Here is a 23005-nt window from a genome sequence, read left to right as displayed (position 1 = left end):
CAAATAATTTTCTTAATAAATAAAGGGTTCTTACAGAGTAATAAGAAAAAAAGGGAGCTTTAACAGTAAGGCAGAGAAATGAATTTATGACTTATAAAGAGGATTTATAAATAATAAACACTTGATAAATTTTATAATCAGAGATATGAATATTTTAATAGCAGTGAGATAGGAGTCTTTGGCTCAGCAGATTTATAACACTGTGTTTAATGCTGGAGGAGTTCCTGGAGACAAACTTTCATACTCATTTCTTGCAGGTGTGTAAGTCAGTTTAACAGTTTTCTAGAAAAGTTTTTCAGTATCAGGAACCTTAAAGTACTCATTCTGTTTTCACTTGCAGTTGTCTTATCTTTGGAAATTTATTCTAAGTTGATAAGGAATAAGGGCATATTTATGCATAAAGGTGTTCTCAACATTATTGTAAAAGGATAAAATTGGAAACCATGAGATCATCCACTGTTAGGAAATGTTTAAGAAACTTATATACATATACAATAGTCTAGCTACACAGCCATGTTTTAATTGCTTTATGAAAATATATAAAGACTGGGAAACATTTTCGTAGAAAAAAAGTAGGATATATTTACAGTATTACACAGCCATACATGTTAGGATATATCTAAAAGTTAGGACTACAATATTGACAGTGATTAATTTGGGAGAGTGAGATAAATGAATAGTATTTCTTTGTTGTATTTTAGTCTTGTATCCCCTAGCTAAGAAAAACCCAAAACCATAATAAAAATTCTTATAAAAAACTAAATTGTTATTACTTAAACGTGTTCTAAAATTACATGGAATAATTTGTTTAGAATGATTGGTCAGTAGACAGGAAAAGATATAACAGAGGTTGCACCTATTTCATTTGACCTGATCGGCTTAGTCCTATTTGGTCATTTTGGGGCTCTGAGGTAGTGGCACTTTGAGAAAATATTCAGTCTTCCATTGCTTTGCAAGTTTTAAGGAGGCATATCAAAGACACAGTGAGATGGTGAGATGGAAAAAGAGTTTGGTTACTGTCTCGTTTTCTCCTTACACCTTTGGGATAGAGGGTTAGGGAAGTGGTAATATTTGGTTTAACATTGTTAGACTGTTGGCCAGACTCAACTTTTAGTACACATGATATTGCCAGTCTGAATTTGATCCCTTCTTGTCCAACATTAAGTAAGTAGATTTTCTGTGGCTACTATGTTTTGTTTCTGTGTCTTGTAAATTTTGGAACTTCTTTAAAATTATAAAACCCTGTGTTTTTTTTTCTTTTTGTTTTTGCTGTCAGTTTGATGGAGACCTTTAATAAAGGAAAATTGGCTATTCTTTTATGTTTTAGTAGGAATTTTGTCAGTATTTATATTTTTCAGTGTTTTTAAAAATCTATTACAAATGTATATTTACGTTATAATCTTTGAAGTTGTCTTAAATGAAAACCTTTCAATGCTGGGTGCAATGATTACTGTAATTTTTGTTTTCCTTATACTTCTCTGTATGTTCCAAATTTACAGTCAGCATATCAGAAAAGTTTAAAACTGAAAACATTTTCTTCATATTACTACTTATGCAGAAATAGTACACTTTGGCTACAGTGTAAACTTTTCAATTAATTTTATTTGCATTGATTGGGTTTCTGGGTTTCAGAGACTCAGCCCACTGTTCATTCAGAAAGGTTCAAATGGAATGAGAAAAGGGAGTAGAAGGGTTGTGCTGGGTTGGGATAGGTCAGGGAAGCCCAGTGGCCATTTTCCCAAGATTAAGGTCACAGTGGCATGAGGTTTACTGGACTGGACTTGCAGAAATAAGTATGAAGATCAAACATATGTGAGAGTGTAAGATGATGACAGGGCTTTAAATTAGGTAATTAGGTTAAGTGTGAGTTTACACTAGAGAATAATTTTAGTCTTGGAAAGAAAAACTCTGTTCAATGAAGTTTATAATCCATGTACTAGATTGCTGTACATGTAATGAGGCTATCATATACATGACATGTTCCATATGATGTGCTGAATTGGGTGGCACAGGTATGAATGCATGAGTATAGAAAGGAGGGCATCAGTCTGGGCTGCATGCCGAGGTAGATCTTGAAGGGGGGTATGAGATCTGACCGTGTCTGTAGAAGAACAGGTGGAATTGTTATGAGTAAAAGGGAGGAAGGCAAGGAGGACAAATAAAGCAAGATTGAAGAAGAAGGTGAGAATGCCAAGAGGCCAGTTATGAGGAGATGGTTCTCAGGACTAAGGTTATGTATTTGGGTACAAAGGAAAAAATGATTGGGTTGGTAGATGGCTAGAGAAAATAGAAAACCTTAAACTCATTATTTAAGTTTGGACTTTGTAACGTAGGCAGTAGGATGCTTCTTTCCTTACATGTTTAATTTGGGATTATATAATTAGAAAATTTGGAAAACAAAAGAATTAGATATTTGTAATAGTTTGAAGTAAAGCAGTATCATATTAGGGTAGGGTAGAGATTGGAATTTTGGCAAGCTGCGTAGTTGTCATATTCTAGATTTGAGATGATTTGTACTCAGGTTAGCAGATATGACATGGAACTACTCAGCATGCCTTGGTGACTTGAAGCCAGCACTCTCTGTGCTCCCCTCTGTGACAGGTCCCAGGGTGCATGCCTGCCTCTGGAAATCAGGCCAGAGATCTGTCCTGGCTTCTGATTAGGAATGCCAGTAAAGTGGGAGCAACACTGATAGGAGTGGGTTCTGGAGGGGAACCCAATTTGTGAGGGAAGAAGTTATTGGTTTGAAACACTGTTTGGGGTGTTGATAAGGTATTCAAATGAGGAAACTTGAAGATAATATGGGTTGAAGAAAATTCCTTTAGAGCATAGTAGAGAGATAGAGATAACCAAGAATAGAGCCTTGGGTGGCATACGTAAGTAAGGAGATTTGCAAGCAGGAGGGGCTTGAAACTAGATGAAACTGGAAGAGTTGGATTTTAATTTCAGAAACCAAGAATGAAGTCAAACCTAATCATTTTTATTTTTAAAAATTTTATTCATTTGAAAGGTAGAGTTACAGAGAGAAGGAGATTGAGAGAGAGAGAGAGAGAGAAATCTTCCATCCACTGGTTCACTACTCCAGATGGCTGCAATGCCAGGGCTGGGCCAGGCCAGAGCTTGGAACCTGAAACAACATCTTGGTCTCCCACGTGGGCACAGGGACCCAAACACTTGGGCCATCTTCCACTGCTTTCCCAGGCACGTTAGCAGGGGGCTGGATCAGAATGGAGCAGCTGGTGTGCCGGCGCTGAAGGCAGGGATTTCGCCCACTGCAGGTGGTGACTTAACCTGCTATATCATGGCACTGGCCCATCATTTTTACTTTTATTGCTGGGAAATAACGTTGTCCCAGGTAAAAGTTTAAAACAGATTTGCAGATAGTTGTGCAGAGTTTCACGTTTCCTTAGTCCTATTCCGTGACCTCGGAGTGGAAGAGAAAAAGGCTGATAGAAAGTGAAATAAGAATATTGACTGAACATCATACAGGCATACGGGCCTAAATAGATCTTGGGTGTATGGTGGACAAAAGGTAAATTTATCAGGATATTTGGCAGTACTTTACATCCTTGTAGCAAATATGTTAGGTAAGAAAAATCAGAATATAGGTCGGTATCGTCTTTGTGGATTACTTTACTTAGTATCACAGTTCATCACTTACTATGATGAATTGATATTCCAGTGTGTCATGGGCTAAAATAAAAGGCCCTTCTTTAAGTTCAGAAAGATTACTCAAATATGAATGGGAAGACTATTTGAAAGTAGCTCTTATGAAAAAACCCTGGAAATTTTATTTTAAGAAAAGTACATTTTTGTTGCTGAAAAATGTTAATTTTGGTTTTACAATAAATTAAATATGTTGAATGTGCAGCCAAGGGGCTTTGGTTCAACAAATCCTTGATGAGTGCTTCCTTTGGGACAGGAACAATACAAGGGGGTACAAATTAATTAAGGTACAATTTCTTCCTCAGTAAACATGTAGGTTAGGAGACAGATGTGAATAAATATGGTATGTTGTAATGTGCAAAAAATGAAAGTGGGTTCCAGGTACAGAAACAGGAGGGAGCTGTCATGATGGTTAGTCTCCGCACTGATTGGAGACTTGGAGGTATCTGCATCTTTTCTGTACCCTGCAACACCCGTGCACACACACTTGCACACATCAGGCAGGACCCCACCTGACAAAAGGACTGTTTGCTTGGTGGTTCTCAGTGACCTTCTGTCTTTTCCCGTCAGGGTGTTCATACAAGCTGGAGCTCTTTGTTGGAGTCTTCCAGAGCTCTCCCAGGGAGAGGTAGGGAAGGGAGCTTGTGCCAGCAGAAGTTGGGAAGCACAGAGATCATCTGCCTTCTTCTGAGCCGGTATTGATGCAGGCTGAGGCCTCTGTTGTAATGTGCTGGGTAGGTTTCGGGGAATAGGTCAAGAGTCTAATGGAGAGCCTGGCCAGGTCATAATTTAAATCCGGAAGCCTAAAAATAAAAGTCCTTTCCATTCTGTATCTCAATCAACAAATATTTCTTGACTGCCTACCCATGTGCCTTGCACTGTTCTAGGTACTGTGAAAGATACCAAAGAAGTTTAGGATATAATTCTTATGTAAGACTCTAGTCTTTAATAAGTATTGGTATAATTTGTAACCAAGACTGGTCAAGGAGAAAATCCTGCAAGCTAGAATCAAGAAAATGTCTTATGGGGATGGTGAGACCTTAAGGAGCGGGAGGCTGTTCCTGATTGGTTTAAAGGGAAACATTTATTCCTGGGGGAACAGAAAACAAATTCTGGTCCTCTGGTCCTCGTTACCTGTAGCATGGGGGTTGGGAGGAAGCCCAGCTGGCATGTAGTTCTAGAGTGTGAGAGGTGTTTAGATTTCTGTAGTTTGTTGGAGGGTATAGTGCTAATGGTTCCTGAATTGAATCTTGAGGAGGAGTTGCCAAGTGGTGGGGAGGTCTGGGCGTGAGGAAAGCTTAGAGGGTTTAAGGAATGAATTTAAATACCGCTAGAATTCAAGGTGCACATGGGAGTCGCACTAATGAACGGAGATCAGGAGCCACACAGACCAGGAAGGGCCTTGGCACTGTGTTATGGTTTCTGGAGTTTAGCCTTAGAGCACTGAGGAGCTATCAAAGTTTTATTAGCCAACATGATAAGATTGGTACTTTAGAAAGGTGGCTTTAAAAAAAAAGAAAAGCATATTCCCCAATTATAAAACTAATGCTTTTGAAAATTTGGAAAATACAGAAAAGTATAAAAATGTCCCCATAATCCTATTACCATTAGGTAACTCTTGTTAACATTTTGGTGTGGAAAGAGCATTCTTAACTATTCTATTGATGCAGATTCATTAAATGAATGGGTATGGAGTTTTGAAGTCATCATATCCATCATATCCAGGCACATATTATGAAGAATCTGGGTCAGGGAAGTTTTGCAAGTTGAAATAAGCTAGTTATTGGAGACATCTTAGTAATTTCCGGTCTCCTCCGTTCCTCTCAATCTGATGTTCTTTCCACAACAATATATTGTGTACCCTGTTGAGGTACCTATGATGTGTGCCAAATAAGGCATAGGACTAGATGCACTGCAGTCAGCAAAATGAAATAATATTTAACTGATGTATAGCCAAATCTTGGCAATAAAGGCATAACTACGTTATGGTTTTTAATTTCATTTTTAATAAGGATTTATATGCTGATTCATTGGAGTAATACATATTATCATATAATTAAATCTCAACTTTCCAAATCCTACAGGGTATAAATGTTTTTGTGAAAGCCCTTAATAAAAATAACCTTGTCCAATTTTCTGAAATGTGACATTAGCTTACTAAAGATATAAAATAATGATCTTAAAAGTGATTTTAAAAAATTAATTTGTTCTTGTTAGTATTCATGGCATAATATAGAATACAAAATAATTTCTAGAAATATTTGTAAAACAGATGAGTGTAGATATAGAATGTTACATTATTGACAAGCTGCATGCTAGCAATTAAAAAGTAATTAACATGCCATTTATCAATATTTAAATTGTTTTGATATGAAGTTCAGGATTCTTCAGCAGTGATGATCTTCAACTACTAATAAATTTATCCAGCAAAAAAAAAATCACTTGGTTAAGTGATTATCTTAGAATTAATGCTTGTACCTTTATGTTTTTTCAAATGTTTATTTTGCCTTTCAGACTCCAAAATTTTATTTTTTTAGGAGTTATTTTTGACTTTCCCAATAGTAGCTGCCCTTAAAGAAGCAATATAGGACAGTAGAAAAACAGTTTGGAATTAAACCTGGGTTTTAAAAGCCAGCTTTTCCATTTATTAGGTATAAATTTAGTTTCTTTCTTTATCTTTAAAATGAAGTTAACAATTCCTGTTTCACATGGCAGTTGCAAGGATGAGGAATATGTATAAAGCACTTGGCACAGTTCCTGGCACATAGTAGGCAGGCAATAAATGGTAGCTGCTTGTGTTGGTACTGGGAAAGCCTGTTTTACCACATCAGCCATTGTATCTGGGGTCTTCATCACTATGCAAGCATAAGAACTACTCCTTTTATGCTTGCTGTATTTCTTTTTTTGTATGTTAAATAATATTTATTGTTTTTCCCCAAGTTTTTATTTTATCCATTGCCTAATTAGTATTTGTTATGCATTAGTGTTAAGGAATTCCTTTAATATGGTTCCTATATTGCTACTGTATGTAAATATTTTGGAAAATGACACAAATGGAAGCTGGAATGGCATATTAGGTCTTTCTGCTTTTTATTCTCCCCTCCCCATTATTTTTGTTATAGATTGAGATAACCCTTCAGTCTTTGGAATGTGGATATTAATTTTTTTCATTCATTTGGTGATAAGGCAAAAAAATGGTTTACTGCTATATTTTTATAGGAATAGTTTTTATTATCAAATTGCTAAAAGCTTCTTGGTGTATGTGTATGCGTGTGTGTGCGTGTGTGTGTGTGTGTGAGTGTATGTGCTGCTAATAACCTTAGGTTAATTTCATTTACTAAGAGAGAAAAGCAGAAAAGCAAAAGTGTTATTATGTCATAGCATAAATAAAGTTAAAATGTAGACTTGCACAGGAGGAAGTATATGGTAAAAGCCTTCTTCCTAACCTTCTGCAGGTGTCTTCTGAGGACAGAAGCGCCCTGTGGGCTTTGGTTACCTTCTATGGGGGAGACTGCCAGCTGAATCTCAATAAGAAATGCACACATTTGATTGTTCCAGAACCAAAGGGGGTAAGCATGTCACATACATTTTCCTTTTTATAGATAATTTAATTATTTCTAGTAATCAGATTTCTTTTTTGAGCTTCATTTACAAAAGCGTTAATAATGGTTTACATTATTTATGTCTAGCTTCATTCCATAAAAAATGTAAGATGATTGCAAATAATATTAATAGAAACTTTAAATACAAAGAAATTTGGCTTTATTTCATAGAAAAGTTTTTCTAATCTCTAGAATTTCCTTTTTTTAAAAGATTTTATTTATTTATTTGAGAGGTACAGTTACAGACAGTGAGAGGGAGAGACAGAGAGAAAGGTCTTCTATCTGTTGGTTCACTCCCCAAATGGCTGTAACAGCCGGAGCTGCGCCAATCCGAAGCCAGGAGCCAGGTGCTTCTTCCGGTTTCCCATGCGGGTGCAGGGGCCCAAGCACTTGGGCCATCTTCTACTGCTTTCCCAGGCCGCAGCAGAGAGCTGGATTGGAAGAGGGGCAGCCAGGACTAGAACTGGCACTGCAGGTGGAGGATTAACCTACTGCACCACGGCACTGGCCCCTAGAATTTCCTTTCAAACCAAGTAAAACTTGTATTTTTAAGAAGTTTATATTTGGGAACATTTTATTTTTTTTTTAATTTGAGAGGCAGAGACAGAGTGAGTGCCCTCCCAACCCCCCAGCTCCCCCCCCCCCCCAAATCTGTTCAATCTCCAGATGTACACAGTAACTCCTCTCTGGGGCTTAGGGAACTAAGAACTCAATCCTGGTCTCCCACAGAGGTGTCAGGAACCCAGTCACTTGAGCCATCACTGCTGCCTCCCAGGGTCTGCATTGACGGGAACCTGGAGTCAGGAGCTGGAGCCATTCTAATGTGGGACACAGGTATCTTGACTGCTAGGATTGCTAGGATAAATAAATGCCAGTATTCCAGATTCATTTTTATTTGTGAAAAAAAAATAGATTTTTAGTGTTGTTCACTACTTTATTTTTTGAAGATTTATTTATTCAAAAGGCAGTGAGACAGGGAGAGAGAGAGAGAGGTATCTTTCGTCTGCTAATTCACTCTCCAGATGGCAACAACAGCCAGAGTCAGGCTGAAGCCAAGAGCCAGGAACTCTTGTTTGGGTCTCCCATTTGAGATTCAGGGTCCCAAATGTTCCGGCCATTATCTGCTGCTTTCCCAACTTATTAGCAAGGAGTTGGATCAGAAGCAGAACAGCCCTCCAGTATGAGATTCCAGCATCACAAGCACCAGCTTAACCTGCTGCACCCCAACTTTGCCTCACTGTTCATCCTTGACTGTATTTCCAGACTGGGAAAGATGTTTATTTATTTATTTAAAGATTTATTTATTCATTTGAAAGGTAGAGTTAAACAAAAAGAGAGAGATGTTCTGTCCACTAGTTCTCTCCCCTAATGACCACAAAGAGTCCAGAGTTTCTTCCAGGTCTCCACGTGGGTACAAAGGCCCAAGGACTTGGGCCATCTTAGACTGCTTTCCCAGGCACATTAGCAAGGAGCTGGAATGGAAGTGGAGCAGCTAGGACTGGAACCAGTGTCAATAGGGGATGCTGGTGTCTCAGGCAATGGCCTTACCCGCTACACCACAACACTGTTCATAACTTTTTAAAAGATCTTGTAGGGGCTGGTGCTGTGTCATAATGGGTAAAGCTGCTACCTGCAGTACTGTCATCCCCTATGGGTGCCGGTTTGAGTCCTGGCTGCTCCACTTCCTACTATGGCCTGGGAAAGCAGTGGAAGATGGCCCAAGTCCCTGGGTCCTTGCACTCAAGTGGGAGACCTGAAAGAAGCTCCAGGCTCCTGGCTTCCTATCAGCCCAGCTCCCTGATGTTGCAGCCATTTGGGGAGTGAACCAGTGGATGGAAAACCTCTCTTTTTCTCTCTTTGCTTCTCTGTAACTCTGTCTTTCAAATAAATAAATTAATGAAAAAATAAAAAAGACCTTGTAAACATGCATTTGATAAAGTTTTTGATATGTTTCTGTCTTATTAATCTATAACATATGAAAACTACATTTGTCTTGAGAAAGCACGGGGTTCTGACCCCTAAGCACTAGTGTAGCCAGAGGAATTTGAGTTCCACAGATGAGATTCCCTAGGTCTTGCTGCAAATACAAATTGTCCAGTCTCTTCCCAGATTTACTAAATCAGAAGCTTGGTGGGGGAGGGGAGTCCTCTGGGTGACTGAGGCACAATTAAGTTTGAAAACTATTGTTCTATGGAAAGCAGATCTTTTTTCCTCTAATGAACAATTTTTCCAATAAATGATTTTTAATAACTTTAAGCATCAAGTTTAGTATATTTGTGGTAGAAAGGACTTTAGTTAATTTTTCCAGTAGTTCCTTCATATTTTAATTGTGTTCAGCCTGAGTCAATACTGTCATGTTATTTGAGAGCACTAACACACAATGTGGAAGACAGGAGTGTACAGTTGATGTCAGAAGTACTAGAGTAAGGTATAGAGCAGAAAGCTGATGCAAACCTTGCCCTGACAAGAGTATTCCATTTGTAGAATCTTTGAAACTAATCAAAAGTGATCCATAAATGCATGCTGTTCAGCATGCTATTTTCCAGGCAAAATAAATGTTGAGCTGATAAGTTTACTTATAACTTAGCATTAGCATGCTGCACTGTCCAAGAGGAAAACTTTTCTGTGGAAACTTACAATGTGATTCTTTTTTTTTTCCCCCGACAGAATTAGAGAGAGAGAGACAGAGAGAAAGGTCTTCTTTATGTTGATTCACCCCCCAAATGGCCGCTATGGCCCACACTAAGCCCATCTGGAGCCAGGAGCCAGGAGCTTCCTCTAGGTCTCCCACGTGGGTGCAGGCACCCAAGTACTTGGGCCATCCTCCACTGCCTTACCGGGCCACAGCAGAGAGCTGGACTGGAAGAGGAGCAACTGGGACTAGAACCCGGCGCTCATTAGGGTTGCCGGCACCACAGGCAGAGGATTAACAAAATGAGCCACGGCGCCAGCCCCTACAATGTGATTCTTAATTGAAAAATTTGTTTGGTGCATAGCAATTTAAGTGATAAATAATATACTTTGATTAAATAATATAAAGGTTCTATCTATATCAACATTGAGTTATAGTACAATTAAATAATTTAATTTTATATATACTGATTGAAGGGGAAATGAACTTTATGGCTTTTGTAATTGAGTAAGTATTTCTCCCAGAAGTCAAAATTATAATGTAAGAGGTGGTACATGAGTAGAGTAGGCTCGTCAAAGCTGTTGTACATTGTGATTAGACTCCTTAGTTCTGGAGCCTTAATCCAAGGGTTTTTTTTTTTTTTTTTTTTTCTCTTCTGAGAATATTTTGTTGGCAAATTCTTGATAACTCTTTGGATTTCAGTATCAAATATATGTTTAAAGTATACTGACTTGGGGCCGGTGCTGTGGCGCAGTGGGTTAATGCCGTGGCCTGAAGCACCGGCGCCCATACCGGTTTGAGACCCAGCTGCTCTAATTCCCATCCAGCTGTCTGCTGTGGCCTGGGAAAGCAATGGAGGATGGCCCAAGTCCTTGAGCCTTGCACCCGGGTAGGGAACCTGGTGGAGACTCCTGACTCCTGGCTTTGGATCGGCGCAGCTCCAGCCCTTGTGGCCGACTAGGGAGTGAATCATCAGATGGAAGATCTCTCTCTCTCTCTCTCTCTCTCTCTGCCTCTCCTCTCTCTGTGTAACTCTGACTTTCAAATAAATAAATAAATGTTAAAAAAAAAATAAAGTATACTGACTTAAGATTTTAAGTGTATAGCTAAAAATGAAATATTTTAAAAAGTGATTTAGCAGAACCCACGTTAAGTCAGTAAGTACTTTGATTTGGCTTTATCCTAACAAAAAGGCATTTAAGTAATTTTATTTGGCTAAAATATGCTTGTGAATAACACAACAAATATATTACATAATTATTTTTAGAAAAATACTTGATGTATTTTAAAAATGTAATGTTAAATAAGATGTTGTATATACACTATGTATGTGTATAGTAGTTATTTGATTTCTTTAATTAATTTATTTATTTGAAAGAGTTACACAAAGAGGAGAGGCAGAGAGAGAGAGAGAGTTCTTCCATCCACTGGCCAATCGGCCGCAATGGCCAGAGCTATGCTGATCTGGAGCCAGGAGCTTCTTCGGGTCTTCCACACAGGTGCAGGAGCCCAAGGAGTTGAGCCATCTTCTACTGCTTTCCCAAGCCAAAGCAGAGAACTGGATCAGAAGTGGAGCTGGGGCCGGTGCTGTGGCGCAGTGGGTTAACACCCTGGCCTGAAGTGCTGGCATCCCATATGGGCGCCAGTTCAAAAACCCAGCTGCTCCACTTCCTGTGCAGCTCTCTGCTATGGCCCGGGAAAACAGCAGAAGATGGCCCAAGTCCTTGGGCCCCTGCACCCACATGGGAGACCCAGAAGAAGCTCCAGGTTCCTGGCTTTGGATCAGCCCAGCTCCGGTCGTTGCAGCCATCTGGGGACTGAACCATTGGATGGAAGACCTCTCTCTCTCTCTCTCTCTCTCTCTCTCTCTCTCTCTCTCTCTCTCTGCCTCTCCTCTCTGCTTAACTCTATCAAATAAATAAATAAATCTTAAAAAAAAAAAAAAAAAAAAAAGAAGAAGAAGTGGAGCTGCCAGGACTCGAACTGGTGCCCATTTGGGATGCTGACATTGCAGGTTGCAGCACCACCCACTAACGCCATAGCATCAGCCCCTAGTAGTTATTCCATCTAACAATATAATTTTTTTTATGATGTTTTTAATTTATTTGTAGAGTTACAGAGAGAGGGAGAGACAGAAAGAGGTCTTGTATCCTCTGTTCCACTTCCCAAATGGTCACAATGGCCAGGGATGGGCCAGGCCAAAGCCAGGAGCCTGGAACTCCATCTGGCTTTCCCATGTGTGTGGCAGGGGCCCAGCTACTTGGGCCACCCTCTGCTGTGATTCCAGGGGTATAACAGAGATCCGAACTGGGGTAGCAGGGACTTCTACCAGTGCTCATATGGGATACTGGCTCATAAGTGAGACTCAACTCTGGCCGTTGTGGCCATTTGGGGAGTGAACCAATGATAGGAAGACCTTTCTCTCTGTCTCTCCCTCTCACTGTCTGTAACTCTACTTCTCAAATAAATAAGTAAAATCTTTAAAGAAAAAAAAGCATATTTTGTATATACTGATAATAAAACTAGCAGTAATAGGCATTATGATTGAGTACTTGCAAAGTGCCAGTGACTCAAGTCATAGCATGCTATGAAGTAAGTACTTCTGATGCTAGGAAGAAACAGAGATACCTATCACCCCTGTTGGTAATCTGTTGGATAATTTTTTTTAAAGATTTATTTGTTTTACATGACTGGTGGGGTTACCGAGAGTTAGAGGCAGAGGCAGAAAGAGAGAGATTTTCCATCCGCTGTTTCATTCCGCAAATGGTAGTGACGGCAGGAGGTGGGCCAGTCCAAAGCCAGGAGCCAGGAGCTTCTTCCTGGTCTCCCATGTAAGTTCAGGGGCCCAAGGACTTGGGCCATATTCCACTGCATTCCCAGGCCATAGCAGGCAGCTGGATTGAAAGCGGAGCAGCCAGGATTCAAACAGGTCCCCATATGGGATGCTGGCACTGCAGGTAGTGGCTTAACCCACTACACCATAGTGCTGGCCCCCTGTTGGATAATTTTTAAGAACTTGTAATGCCCATGTGTAAAATCAAGAAATAAAAAGAAAGTAATTTTAATGAAAAATACGTAGGGTTTTGAATGCTCAAGCACATCTACTTTAGAAGGCAATGAACTAGTGAGATATTTATGTATGTGCAATATATGTATCAGCATATATGTTTGTATGTTAGTGGAATCATCATGAATATAAGTTACTAATGTCTGTGTCTTCTTATTATGACATAAAAGCCATAAGTGATATTGCCCTTAGTGACATGATTTACCAATAAAATTCAGTTTAAAAAATGAGTGGCCAAATTATAGTAGGTTTTTTAGTAAGAAATAATTATCCTTTTTTTTTTTGGTAACTGCTTGCCTCAAAAATTACCACATATACCACCATTTCTACGTGAATATTTGGTAGTGCATCTTCGGGATTCCTTTCTTGAGTTTGATTCTGCTTTGTAGCATTGTCTTTCAAACACTCACATTCCCTGGCACTCCCTCCTACCAGCTTTGGTGACAAAGAAACCAAGGGAATGTATTTTCAAAACTCTAGGCAGTGGTAACAGCTCCTTTTTAGTATCACTGAGTAAAGGAATTTTAGCTAGATTACAGAAACAAAAAGTGATAGAGTTGGCATTTGTGCCTTGTCTGTCTACTGTGTCTAAGGCAACATTGTCATGTTTCTGTTGGATCATGATAGACTGTGCACCTCCTGTAGTTTTAGTTCATGGATTGGCCATTCCCACTTCAGCTCACCTCTTTCCTATTCTTCCCATTTTATGCCCTGGAGGTGGAGAAGCTGTAGTCTATTAGATGAACTGGATTATAAAACCAAAATGGTTGTAAGTTAACATGGATTGGGGCCAGTGCTGTGGCACAGAGGGTTAAACCCCCAGCCTGTAGCACCGGCATTCCATATGGGTGCCACTTCAAGTCCTGGCTGCTGCACTTCCGATCCAGCTCTCTGCTATGGCCTGGGAAAGCAGTAGAAGATGGCCTAAGTCCATGGGCCCCTGCACCCACATGGGAGACCCAGAGGACGCTCCTGGCTTCTGGCTTTGGATCAGCTCAGCTCTGGCCATTGCAGTCATCTGGGGAGTCAACCACCAGATGGAAGACCTTTCTCTGACTCTACCTCTTTTTGTAACTATGTCTTTTAAAATAAAATAAAATAAAATAAATCTTCAAAATAAAAAAGTTAACATAGATTATAATTACCAGTTATGTTCTTGATTCCTGCTTCTATCTGTGGTTTAAATAATTAAATAACTATAATATTTGAAATAATAGCCGAAAGACTGAAGATTTTGCATTCCTTCCTATTACTATATTCTATAATCTGTTCAGACATAAATTTTAAAATTTAAGGATGAATTTAAAAGTTCTTGGGCCTGGCATTGTGGTGCAGTGGTTTAAAACTGGCTCCTGTAAGGCTAACATACCTTGGGTGCACTGGTTCCAGTCATGGATTCTCCACTTCTGATCCAGCTCCCTGATAATGCAGTGGGAAAGCAGCAGAAGATGACCCAGGTACTTGAGCCCCTGCTACTCAGTGGGGAGACAGGATGAAGCTCTTGACTCCTGGCCTTGGTCTGGCCTAGCCCTGGCCATTGTGGCCATTTGAGGAGTGAACCAGCGAGTGGAAGATCTCTCCTCTCCCTTTCTTTCTCTGTAACTCTGCCTTTCATATAGAAAAAAAATTTTTTATTTTTAATTTATAGGTTGTGTGAGTATTACTAGAGATTGATTACTCACAGATGACATTTCTTTCTAAAGTAAAATAATACTTTTGCATTTTTTTAGTGAATGCATAGAGAAAACTTATAGAAATGACTTTTATATTCTTGAGCTTTAAATGGCTCCATTACAGCTGAAAGGATGGTGGGGTTTGTAACTGAAAATCACTATGAATAGGGATATTAGTTACTGTGAGGAAGCTGGTATATAGCATTTGCAGATTTCTGAGCCACTAACCTGCTGGTGCTAAAGACGAAGGTGGGAAGAGTTGCACACACTAAGGTTCCCGCAGCCTTCTGCTGCTCACACTGGACCCTCAGACTGCACCGTGACTCACATGTAGTAAGTTGGCATTTTAAGAAATAAAGATTTTGATTTTGAATAACTTAGCTGGTAGATGGAGACAAAGGCATTGATGCATTCTTTGTTCTTAATCTTTTGTTTAAATGTTGGCTCTTTCAGTGAGATTAGCTGTTTGTGAAAAGTGAGAGAAAACTTGAGTGAAATGTGATAAGGCAGTTTACTTAAGTGTTTTACTTAATTTGCAAAGGAATAGTTTAGTTATTCCTGAGATGTGAAGTACCAGCATCCTACACTATTAGGAACTCAGGAGACTACTGCTGCTTAAGACCTGGCCTCTTAAGTGTCAGACCTCTTTAATACCCGCAATTTTCAGTGACTCCTTGTGGCAGTTATTTTTGGTATTAACAAAATAAAAATTATTTATTGACTTCTTATTTCAACAAATATGTTCCTAAGAAAAATCTGTAAACTATATTAAATATATTGCTATCTGACCATATGGTATAATTGTATTATACATTTAGTTTCTATGTAGTGTGGTGCATATCTAGACTGTGCTGTATTAATCTTTTTTCATGTCATTTAGTATGAATATTAGATCTCACTACATAGTTAATTTCTCTGTAGAACTAGATTATAAACCTTGTTAGGTCAGAGACTTGTTGCGCCTTATGTGTTACTTACTGTTATTTGTGTAAAAGGAGCTCAGGAAATGCCAGATAGTTAAGTAAACTTTCCTGTGGGGTCAGCCACATTTCTGTCACTAGTCAGGACATATTAAAGGTATTCTTTCATGCAGATACCTTACTTAAAATAGATTATTGCAGACAACCAGCTTTGTAAAAATGATTAATAAATACAAACTCAGATTAGATAACAGTTATTCATTTTATATTTTCCCACAAAATTCCTAGCTCTACTTTATAGGGGTGGGCTTTTGGACTAGTGGTTAAGACACTGAGAAGGATGCTCGCATCTCATATAGTTCGATTCCAATCTTTGGCTCCTGATTCCAGCATTCCTGCTGATGCAGACCATAGGAGGCAGCCTTAGTTGGGTTCCTGCTACCCACTTGGGAGACCCAGATTGTTTCTGATGCCCATGTTGATGTAAACAAAATCTTTCAAGACTACTGTTGCAGGCATGAGGTCTTCCTAAGATCCTTTAAATTTGGTTCCTCTTTACTTTCTGGCCGATGTCCTCTATCTAAAGGAGGTTGGCTTTTCCTGTGTACCAAATGGCAGTAATAGTTGCTAAACATTTCAGCTGCATCCCCTTTCCAAAGTCTTTCTTTAAAAGCATAATTTTGGGAAGTGTATTAAACTGACATCTTGTTTTGTATGTATGTGTTTGTGCTTTACTTGTAGGAGAAATATGAATATGCTTTAAAGCGAGCAAGTATTAAGATTGTGACTCCTGATTGGGTCCTGGATTGCATATCTGAAAAAACCAAAAAAGATGAAGCATTTTATCATCCTCGTCTGATTATTTATGAAGAAGAGGAAGAGGAGGAAGAGGAAGAGGAAGAGGTTGAAAATGAGGAACAAGATTCACAAAACGAGGGGAGTACAGATGAGAAGTCAAGCCCTGCCAGTTCTCAGGAGGGGTCTCCTCCAGGTGACCAGCAGTTTTCACCCAAATCGAACACAGAGAAGTCTAAAGGAGAATTGATGTTTGATGACTCTTCAGATTCGTCGCCTGAAAAACAAGAGCGAAATTTAAACTGGACCCCAGCTGAAGTCCCACAGCTAGCTGCGGCCAAGCGCAGGCTGCCTCAGGGAAAGGAGCCTGGGCTGATTAACTTGTGTGCCAATGTCCCGCCTGTCCCAGGTAACATTTTGCCTCCTGATGTCCGGGGTAACTTAATGGCTTCTGGACAAAATCTCCAAAGTTCTGAAAGATCAGAAATGATAGCTACTTGGAGTCCAGCTGTGCGGACATTGAGAAATATTACTAATAATGCTGACATTCAGCAACTTAACCGACCTTCAAATGTAGCACATGTAAGTCACCGTTTAAAGAGTAAAAATTTAAATATTGGGTTGTAGAATTGAATCTCATAGTCTGTTTCAATATAGTTTGTTTCTGCTTCTTCAGGCCACATAACTCACAAGCAGTATTTATTTGTGAGTACTCATTTTATATACACACTCACACACACAACACACATTGAAGGTTTAATGTAGCTGAGTGGAACCAGTTTCTGTGTGATAGAGAGCTATTATCTTCTGAAGGATTTCCATGTTTACTTAGTCTAAAACTAGCAAATGATAGCAGAGAAGAATGAAGGTTCCTTGTTTGCTTAAAATGAATTTTATGATAAATAGCATAAGCTCATTCATTTATTGAAGAAGCCTTGATTTCAATTTATAGTTCCTGACATAGAATTCGTTGATGCATAAGAAATTTTTTTTTTAAAGATTTATTTTATTTATTTGAAAGAGTTACAGAGAGGTAGAGACAGAGAGAGAGGTCTTCCATCCACTGGTTCACTCACCAGATGACCTCAATGGCCAAAGCTGTGCCAATCCAAAGCGAGGAGCCAAGAATTTCCTCCAGGTCCCCCACACAGGTGCAGGGGCCCAAGGACTTGGGCCATTTTCTACTGCTATCTCAGGCCATAGCAGAGAGCTGGATTGGAAGAGGAGCAGCTGGGACTAGAACTGGCGCCCATATGGGATGCCAGCGCTTTCAAGCCAGGGCCCACTTCGCCACAGCGCCAGCCCTGATGCATGAGATTTGTAAGTTTTAAGTAGGGATAGGTGCTTGACCTAGTGGTTAAGCCACAGATTAGGACACCTGCATTCTTATTATTGTACCTGGGCTCAGTTCTTGGCTCCAGCAGCTGATTCCAGCTTCTTGCTAAGGCAGACTCTGGGAGGCGGTGATGATGGCCCAAATAGTTGAGTTTCTGCCAGCCATGAATGAATTGGATTGAATTCTTAGCTCCTAGTTTGGACCCCAGGCCTGCCTTGGCCATTGTTTACATTTGGTAATTGAACCAGTGGGGAGATCTCTTTATCTGTCTGTTTGCCTCAGATTAAAAAGAAAAAAGTTTCGTGTAGAAGTTTTTTGATTTAAGGTTGATAGCAGGTTGTTAAGATGGTATATTGGCGGCCGGCGCCATGGCTCACTAGGCTAATCCTCCTCCTGCGGCGCTGGCACCCCGGGTTCTAGTCCCAGGGTGCCGGGTACTAGTCCCGGTTGTTCCTCTTCCAGTCCAGCTCTCTGCTGTGACCCGGGAGGGCAGCATAGGATGGCCCAAGTACTTGGGTCCCTGCACCTGCATAGGTGACTGGGAAGAAGTACCCGGCTCCTGGCTTCAGATCGGTGCAGCGCCAGCTGTGGCAGCCCTTAGTGGAGTGAACCAACAGAAGGAAGACCTTTCTCTCTGTCTCTCTCACAGTCTATAACTCTCTCTCTGTCTCTCTCTCACTGTCTTACTCTGCCTGGCAAAAAAAAAAAAAAAAGGTATATTGGCTGCTGTTTCCATTTTTCTAGATATTGGAGATAAAATGGTAATGGTTCAGGAAAGACAAGCCCCTTGTGTTTGTTGTAGGTAAGGCAGACAATCCATAGACAGATATGTACTGATGGACTTCTGATGATTGTAGTTAGAGATAAATTGAAGAAAATACTAAGGCTTTTGGGCTGGTGTTGTGGCATAGCAGTGGATGTTGGTTTGAGAGCTGGCTGCTCCACTTCCAATCCATCTCCCTGATAATGCATCTGGGGAAATAGCAGAAAATGGCTAAGTCCTTGGGTCCCTGCAACCATGTGGTCTGAGACCCAGAAGAATCTCTGGTCTCCTGGCTTCAGCCTGGCCCAGTTCTGGCCATTGCAGTCACCTGGGAAGTGAACCAGTGGATGGATGATCTCTTTCTGTCTCTCTCTCACCCTCTCCCCCGCCCCTGTAACTGCATTTCAAATAAGTAAAAAATAAATCTTAAAGGAAATAACAAGGGTTCATAAAATAGCAGTTAGTGGGAGAAAGAGGCTCTTCTCCATCAGGTGATCAGGGAGGGCCTTGTGAAGGAGGTGGCTTAAATCAGGGTTGAATGGCAAAGAGACCATAGGAATGATGGAGTTCAGAGTGCTTCAGGTGGAAGGAACAGCAATTGAAAGATCCAAAAGTGAGTTCTGTGTTCTAAGAAAAGAAAGTTACTGAGATTTGAATGTGGTGAATTGAATGACTGCCAAGAAAGATTGAAAGGTGAACTTGTCACGTGGGGCCTTGTTGGAGAATGTGAACTTTGTTCAGAGTAAGCCACTGAGGAGCTTTGAATAGGGATGAGGTGAGATAACATAGGTATTGGGAAGCCAACGTATTGTAGAAGAGCAAGAGTGAAAGTAGAGACCCCTCAAGAGACTTTGAGAGGTAAAGATTGAGAGGAGTACAGGGTTGAACCTAGCCTTATTTCCTTTTTTTTGTAAAGATTGGTTTATTTATTTGCAAAGTGGAGTTACAGAGAGGGAAAGACAGAAGCAGAGGCAGAGAGAGACAGAAGTCTTCCATCTGTTTGTTTACTCTCCAAATGGCCATAACAACCAGGGCTGGGCCCAACTGAAGCCAGGAGCCAGGAGCTTCATCTGGGTGTCCCACATGTATGCAGGGGCCCAAATCTTGGGCCATCTTCTGCTGCTTTCCCATATGCATTAGCAGGAAGCTGGATGGGAAGTGGAGCAGCAGGGACTCAAACCAGCACCCACATGAGATGCCAGCACTGCAGGTGGTGGCTTAACCTGCTGCGCTACAGCGCTGACCCCTGGACCTAGTTTTCTGTCTTGAGCTAGTGAATGAAGACTATGCCATTTCAGAAATAAGCAACATACAAAGAGCTGCAAACTTAAGAATTTAATGTACCTTTTCAGATATGTTGTATTTGAGGTATCAGATGCATCCAAGGGAAGATGTCTGATAAGTAGTGGGAATGTGTTTGGCTCTCGTGTTAAAAGGTTTGGCTAGAGATAGAGCCCAGGGGAAATGCTGATTGAAGCCGTGGGAGTGGATGAGGATGTGTAGGGAGACAGGGTAGAGCAAGAGGAGGGTCTAGGGCCATACACTGAAGAAACCCTGCATTTGAGAGTCAGGTGGATTGATCTGTCTATTAATAAGGGTTGGTCTGGTGACTCACTTTGGCTTCACACACTTTCACTTCACATTTTTGTTTTTAGAATAGCCACTAAAATTCCAGAAAATGACTGTAGAGTATAGGAATGATCTGAGTGGGATCCAGTATTCCACACACCTACTTGGAGTGGAAGAAGTTGATGTTTATGAAGTGAGGAAATTCCAGTTTGGTCTGGGTATTAGGAAACATTGTTATCTTTCTTGGGTATGGAAATGGCAGTCATTTAAAAAAGTCTTTGTTACAGATGCTTAAAAAGTCTTCCCTATATATCCAAAAGCCATGAACTCATTCTATCAAAGAGTAGGTGCTCCACCATGTTTATAGCAGCATTGTTGACAGTTACCAAAATATGAAATCAACCGAGGTGTTCATCATCAGATGAATGGATTAAGAAAATGTGGTGTATATATACAGTGGAGCTATTCAGCTATAAAATAATGAAATTCTATCATTTGCAGCAAAATGGTTGGAACTGAAAAACATCATGTTGACAGTACTGCATGTTCTCCCTAGTATGTGGGAGCTAAAATTACAAAAGGAAGGAAGGAAAGGAACGAAGGAAGGAAGAAAGGAAAGGAAAAGAAAGAAAAAGAAGGAAGGAAAGTCAGAAAGGGGAGGAAGGAAAGTTAAGAAAGAAAGGAAGGAAATGAAAAAAATATGGAAAGGAAGGAAGAAAGAAAAGGAGGGAAAGGAGAGGGAGGGAGGAAAGAATGCAAGCAGGCCCTCCTCCCTCCTTTGATTAAGCAGTGACTATGGAAAGTAAATGATTCTTGAGATAATGGACGGATCCAGAGTCTCTCCCCTGGAGCTGTTATGAAGTGATAAGACACCAGCTTACTTGAAGAGTTGTGTGGAGTTTGGTATTCAGAGTAAGGTAGAAGAAATAATTCTTTACATATTGGAAGGGAGAGAGTTAGATGGTATGAGGCAAGCAGGGTAGGGAGGGAAGGTAGTGATCAGGGTTTCAGGGAGAATAGAAGATTTTGAAGTAGTTGATACAAGTTGGGAAGACAGTATTGTTGGGCATAGTTAGGATCCAGTTTAGGTTGTTGACCATAGTTCTAAAAAGAGGGAAGAAAATGGAGTCTACCATGGGGCTGAGAAGTTCCATGAAGATGAAGAGTCCAATTGTAATAACTGTGCCAACAGCAGATTTGGTCAGAGTTTGGCGTATTTGAATGATCAGTTTTGTTTTGTTTTTTTAAGGTTATTTATTTGAAAGTCAGAGTTACATACAGAGAGAAGGAGAGAAAGAGAGAGGTCTTCCATCTGCTGGTTTACTTCCCAGCTGGCCACAATGGCCAGAGCTGTGCCGATCTGAAGCCAGGAGCTTCTTCCGGGTCTCCCACGTGGGTACAGGGGCACAAGAAGCTGGGCCATCCTCCACTGCTTTCTCAGGCCATGGCAAAGAGCTGGATCAGAAGTGAACGAGCCGAGACTCAAACCAGCGCCCATGTGGGATGCCGGCACTGCAGATGGCGGCTTTACCTGCTACACCACAGCACCGGTCCCCATGATCAGTTTAGATATAGCAACTGTGGATGATGAAAGATGAAAGACATATTTTGCCCAGACACACTTAGTTTGGTCAAAATATTTTTTAAAATTTGATTTGCCCAAATCACGAGATTCTTCATACAAACTGGATTTCTGGCTTATCTTGTGATCCAATAAAACTCAAGCTGACATTCCTGATGAAGTCCTAAATGGCAGCATCCTCTGGGGCTAGGAGGTAGCTGCCACTTTAAAAACGAGGACTCTTGGTGGCCTTCACATTCCCACCATTCCCTATTTGATTCCCTTGCCCTGTGTTCCCTGCTTGCGTTCTGCAGGTAGGTGAGTGTGTATCTGGCTATGGCTCTTGAGGGTGATTAAGAATAAGTAGGGCTGAGGGAACAAGGACAGTGAACAGTGAGGTGAGGTGCTTGCACAACTGCAAGGCCAGGCTTGTCCAGGTAGGTGTCCATGTGCACACTGGTCCCTGAGTGAAGACAAGACAGTGCAGTGCAAACAAAGAGCAGTTCTAGTGTTTTCCAGGCCTGAGGATGCTGTCTACCTGCTATATGTTCATCAGTGTCCAGGAGAGGAGCAAATGACAAAATAACATGGCCATATGAACAGAACAGAGGCTTCGGAAGAGAGCAGCGGAGTGACAGGTGGACAGCCTCAGGACTTCATGGCAGATAGGAAAGGAAGCATGTGAAGAAGAATGGCAGGATACAAGCATAAGACTCTAAAATGGCATTAGAAAACTATGTATGATCCCATACATACAGATAGGGATGTTAGAAGGTAGAGGAGGAGGGGCCATAGTTGTGGCATAATGGGTTAAAGTGCCGCCTGGGGTGCTGTTCCACTTTTGATCCAGCTCCCTGCTAGTGTGACTGGGAAATCAGAACAGGATGGCAAGTGCTTGGGCCCCTGTCACCCTCATGGGAGACCCAATGGAGTTCCCAGTCTCCTAGCTTTGGTTTGGCCTGGCTGCTCCCAATTTGGGGAGTTAAACCGTTAAACCAGCAGATGCAAGATCAATCTCTCTCTCCCTTTCTCTGTAACCGCCTTTCAAAGAAATAAATAAATCTTAAAAAAAATATAAAAAGCAGTAGAGTAGTCCTGGCAAGGAGACCTGGGCCTTCAGGTAGACTTCCCCCATGGGCGACTGGAAGACGTGTGAGACATGGGCTGAAAAGGTCTTATAGGGTAGATGTGAGAATTACACAATGTCATGGATAGACTCTGGCAGCTCAAGAAATGTTATTTTCTTGAGACGGATGAAGTCATCCGTTTAAAGGAAACATTCTTGTTTTTCATTTACTTGCACTGTAGAAAATGGTGTTGATCAGTTGCTGCTTATTTCTACTGTGTTCTGTGATCTTCAAATATAAATGAATGAATGTGGGTTTAAATTCAGAGATCCCTTAGTTTTCTTTGGATACAAA

At 40.6% G+C, this 23005-nt stretch overlaps 1 protein-coding gene across 4 annotated transcripts in view; it reads left to right on the top strand.

The window, feature by feature from the left end:
* Positions 1–23005, top strand: part of PAXIP1 (PAX interacting protein 1) — a 70915-nt gene that overhangs the window by 11708 nt on the left and 36202 nt on the right. For 3 of the 4 annotated variants that reach the window (XM_062192907.1, XM_062192906.1, XM_062192909.1), the window contains exons 5-6: positions 7122–7235; positions 16302–16937. In XM_062192907.1, the coding sequence (XP_062048891.1) occupies positions 7122–7235; positions 16302–16937 (750 nt within the window). Of the gene's footprint in view, positions 1–4317; positions 4401–7121; positions 7236–16301; positions 16938–23005 lie in introns of those variants that run through there. The other variant, XM_062192908.1, reaches the window with a different exon arrangement.

The sequence above is a fragment of the Lepus europaeus genome, chromosome 5 (genome assembly GCF_033115175.1).
Source record: "Lepus europaeus isolate LE1 chromosome 5, mLepTim1.pri, whole genome shotgun sequence".
In the NCBI taxonomy this organism is placed as follows: domain Eukaryota; kingdom Metazoa; phylum Chordata; class Mammalia; order Lagomorpha; family Leporidae; genus Lepus; species Lepus europaeus.
This window is presented reverse-complemented; position numbering and strand designations above follow the sequence as displayed.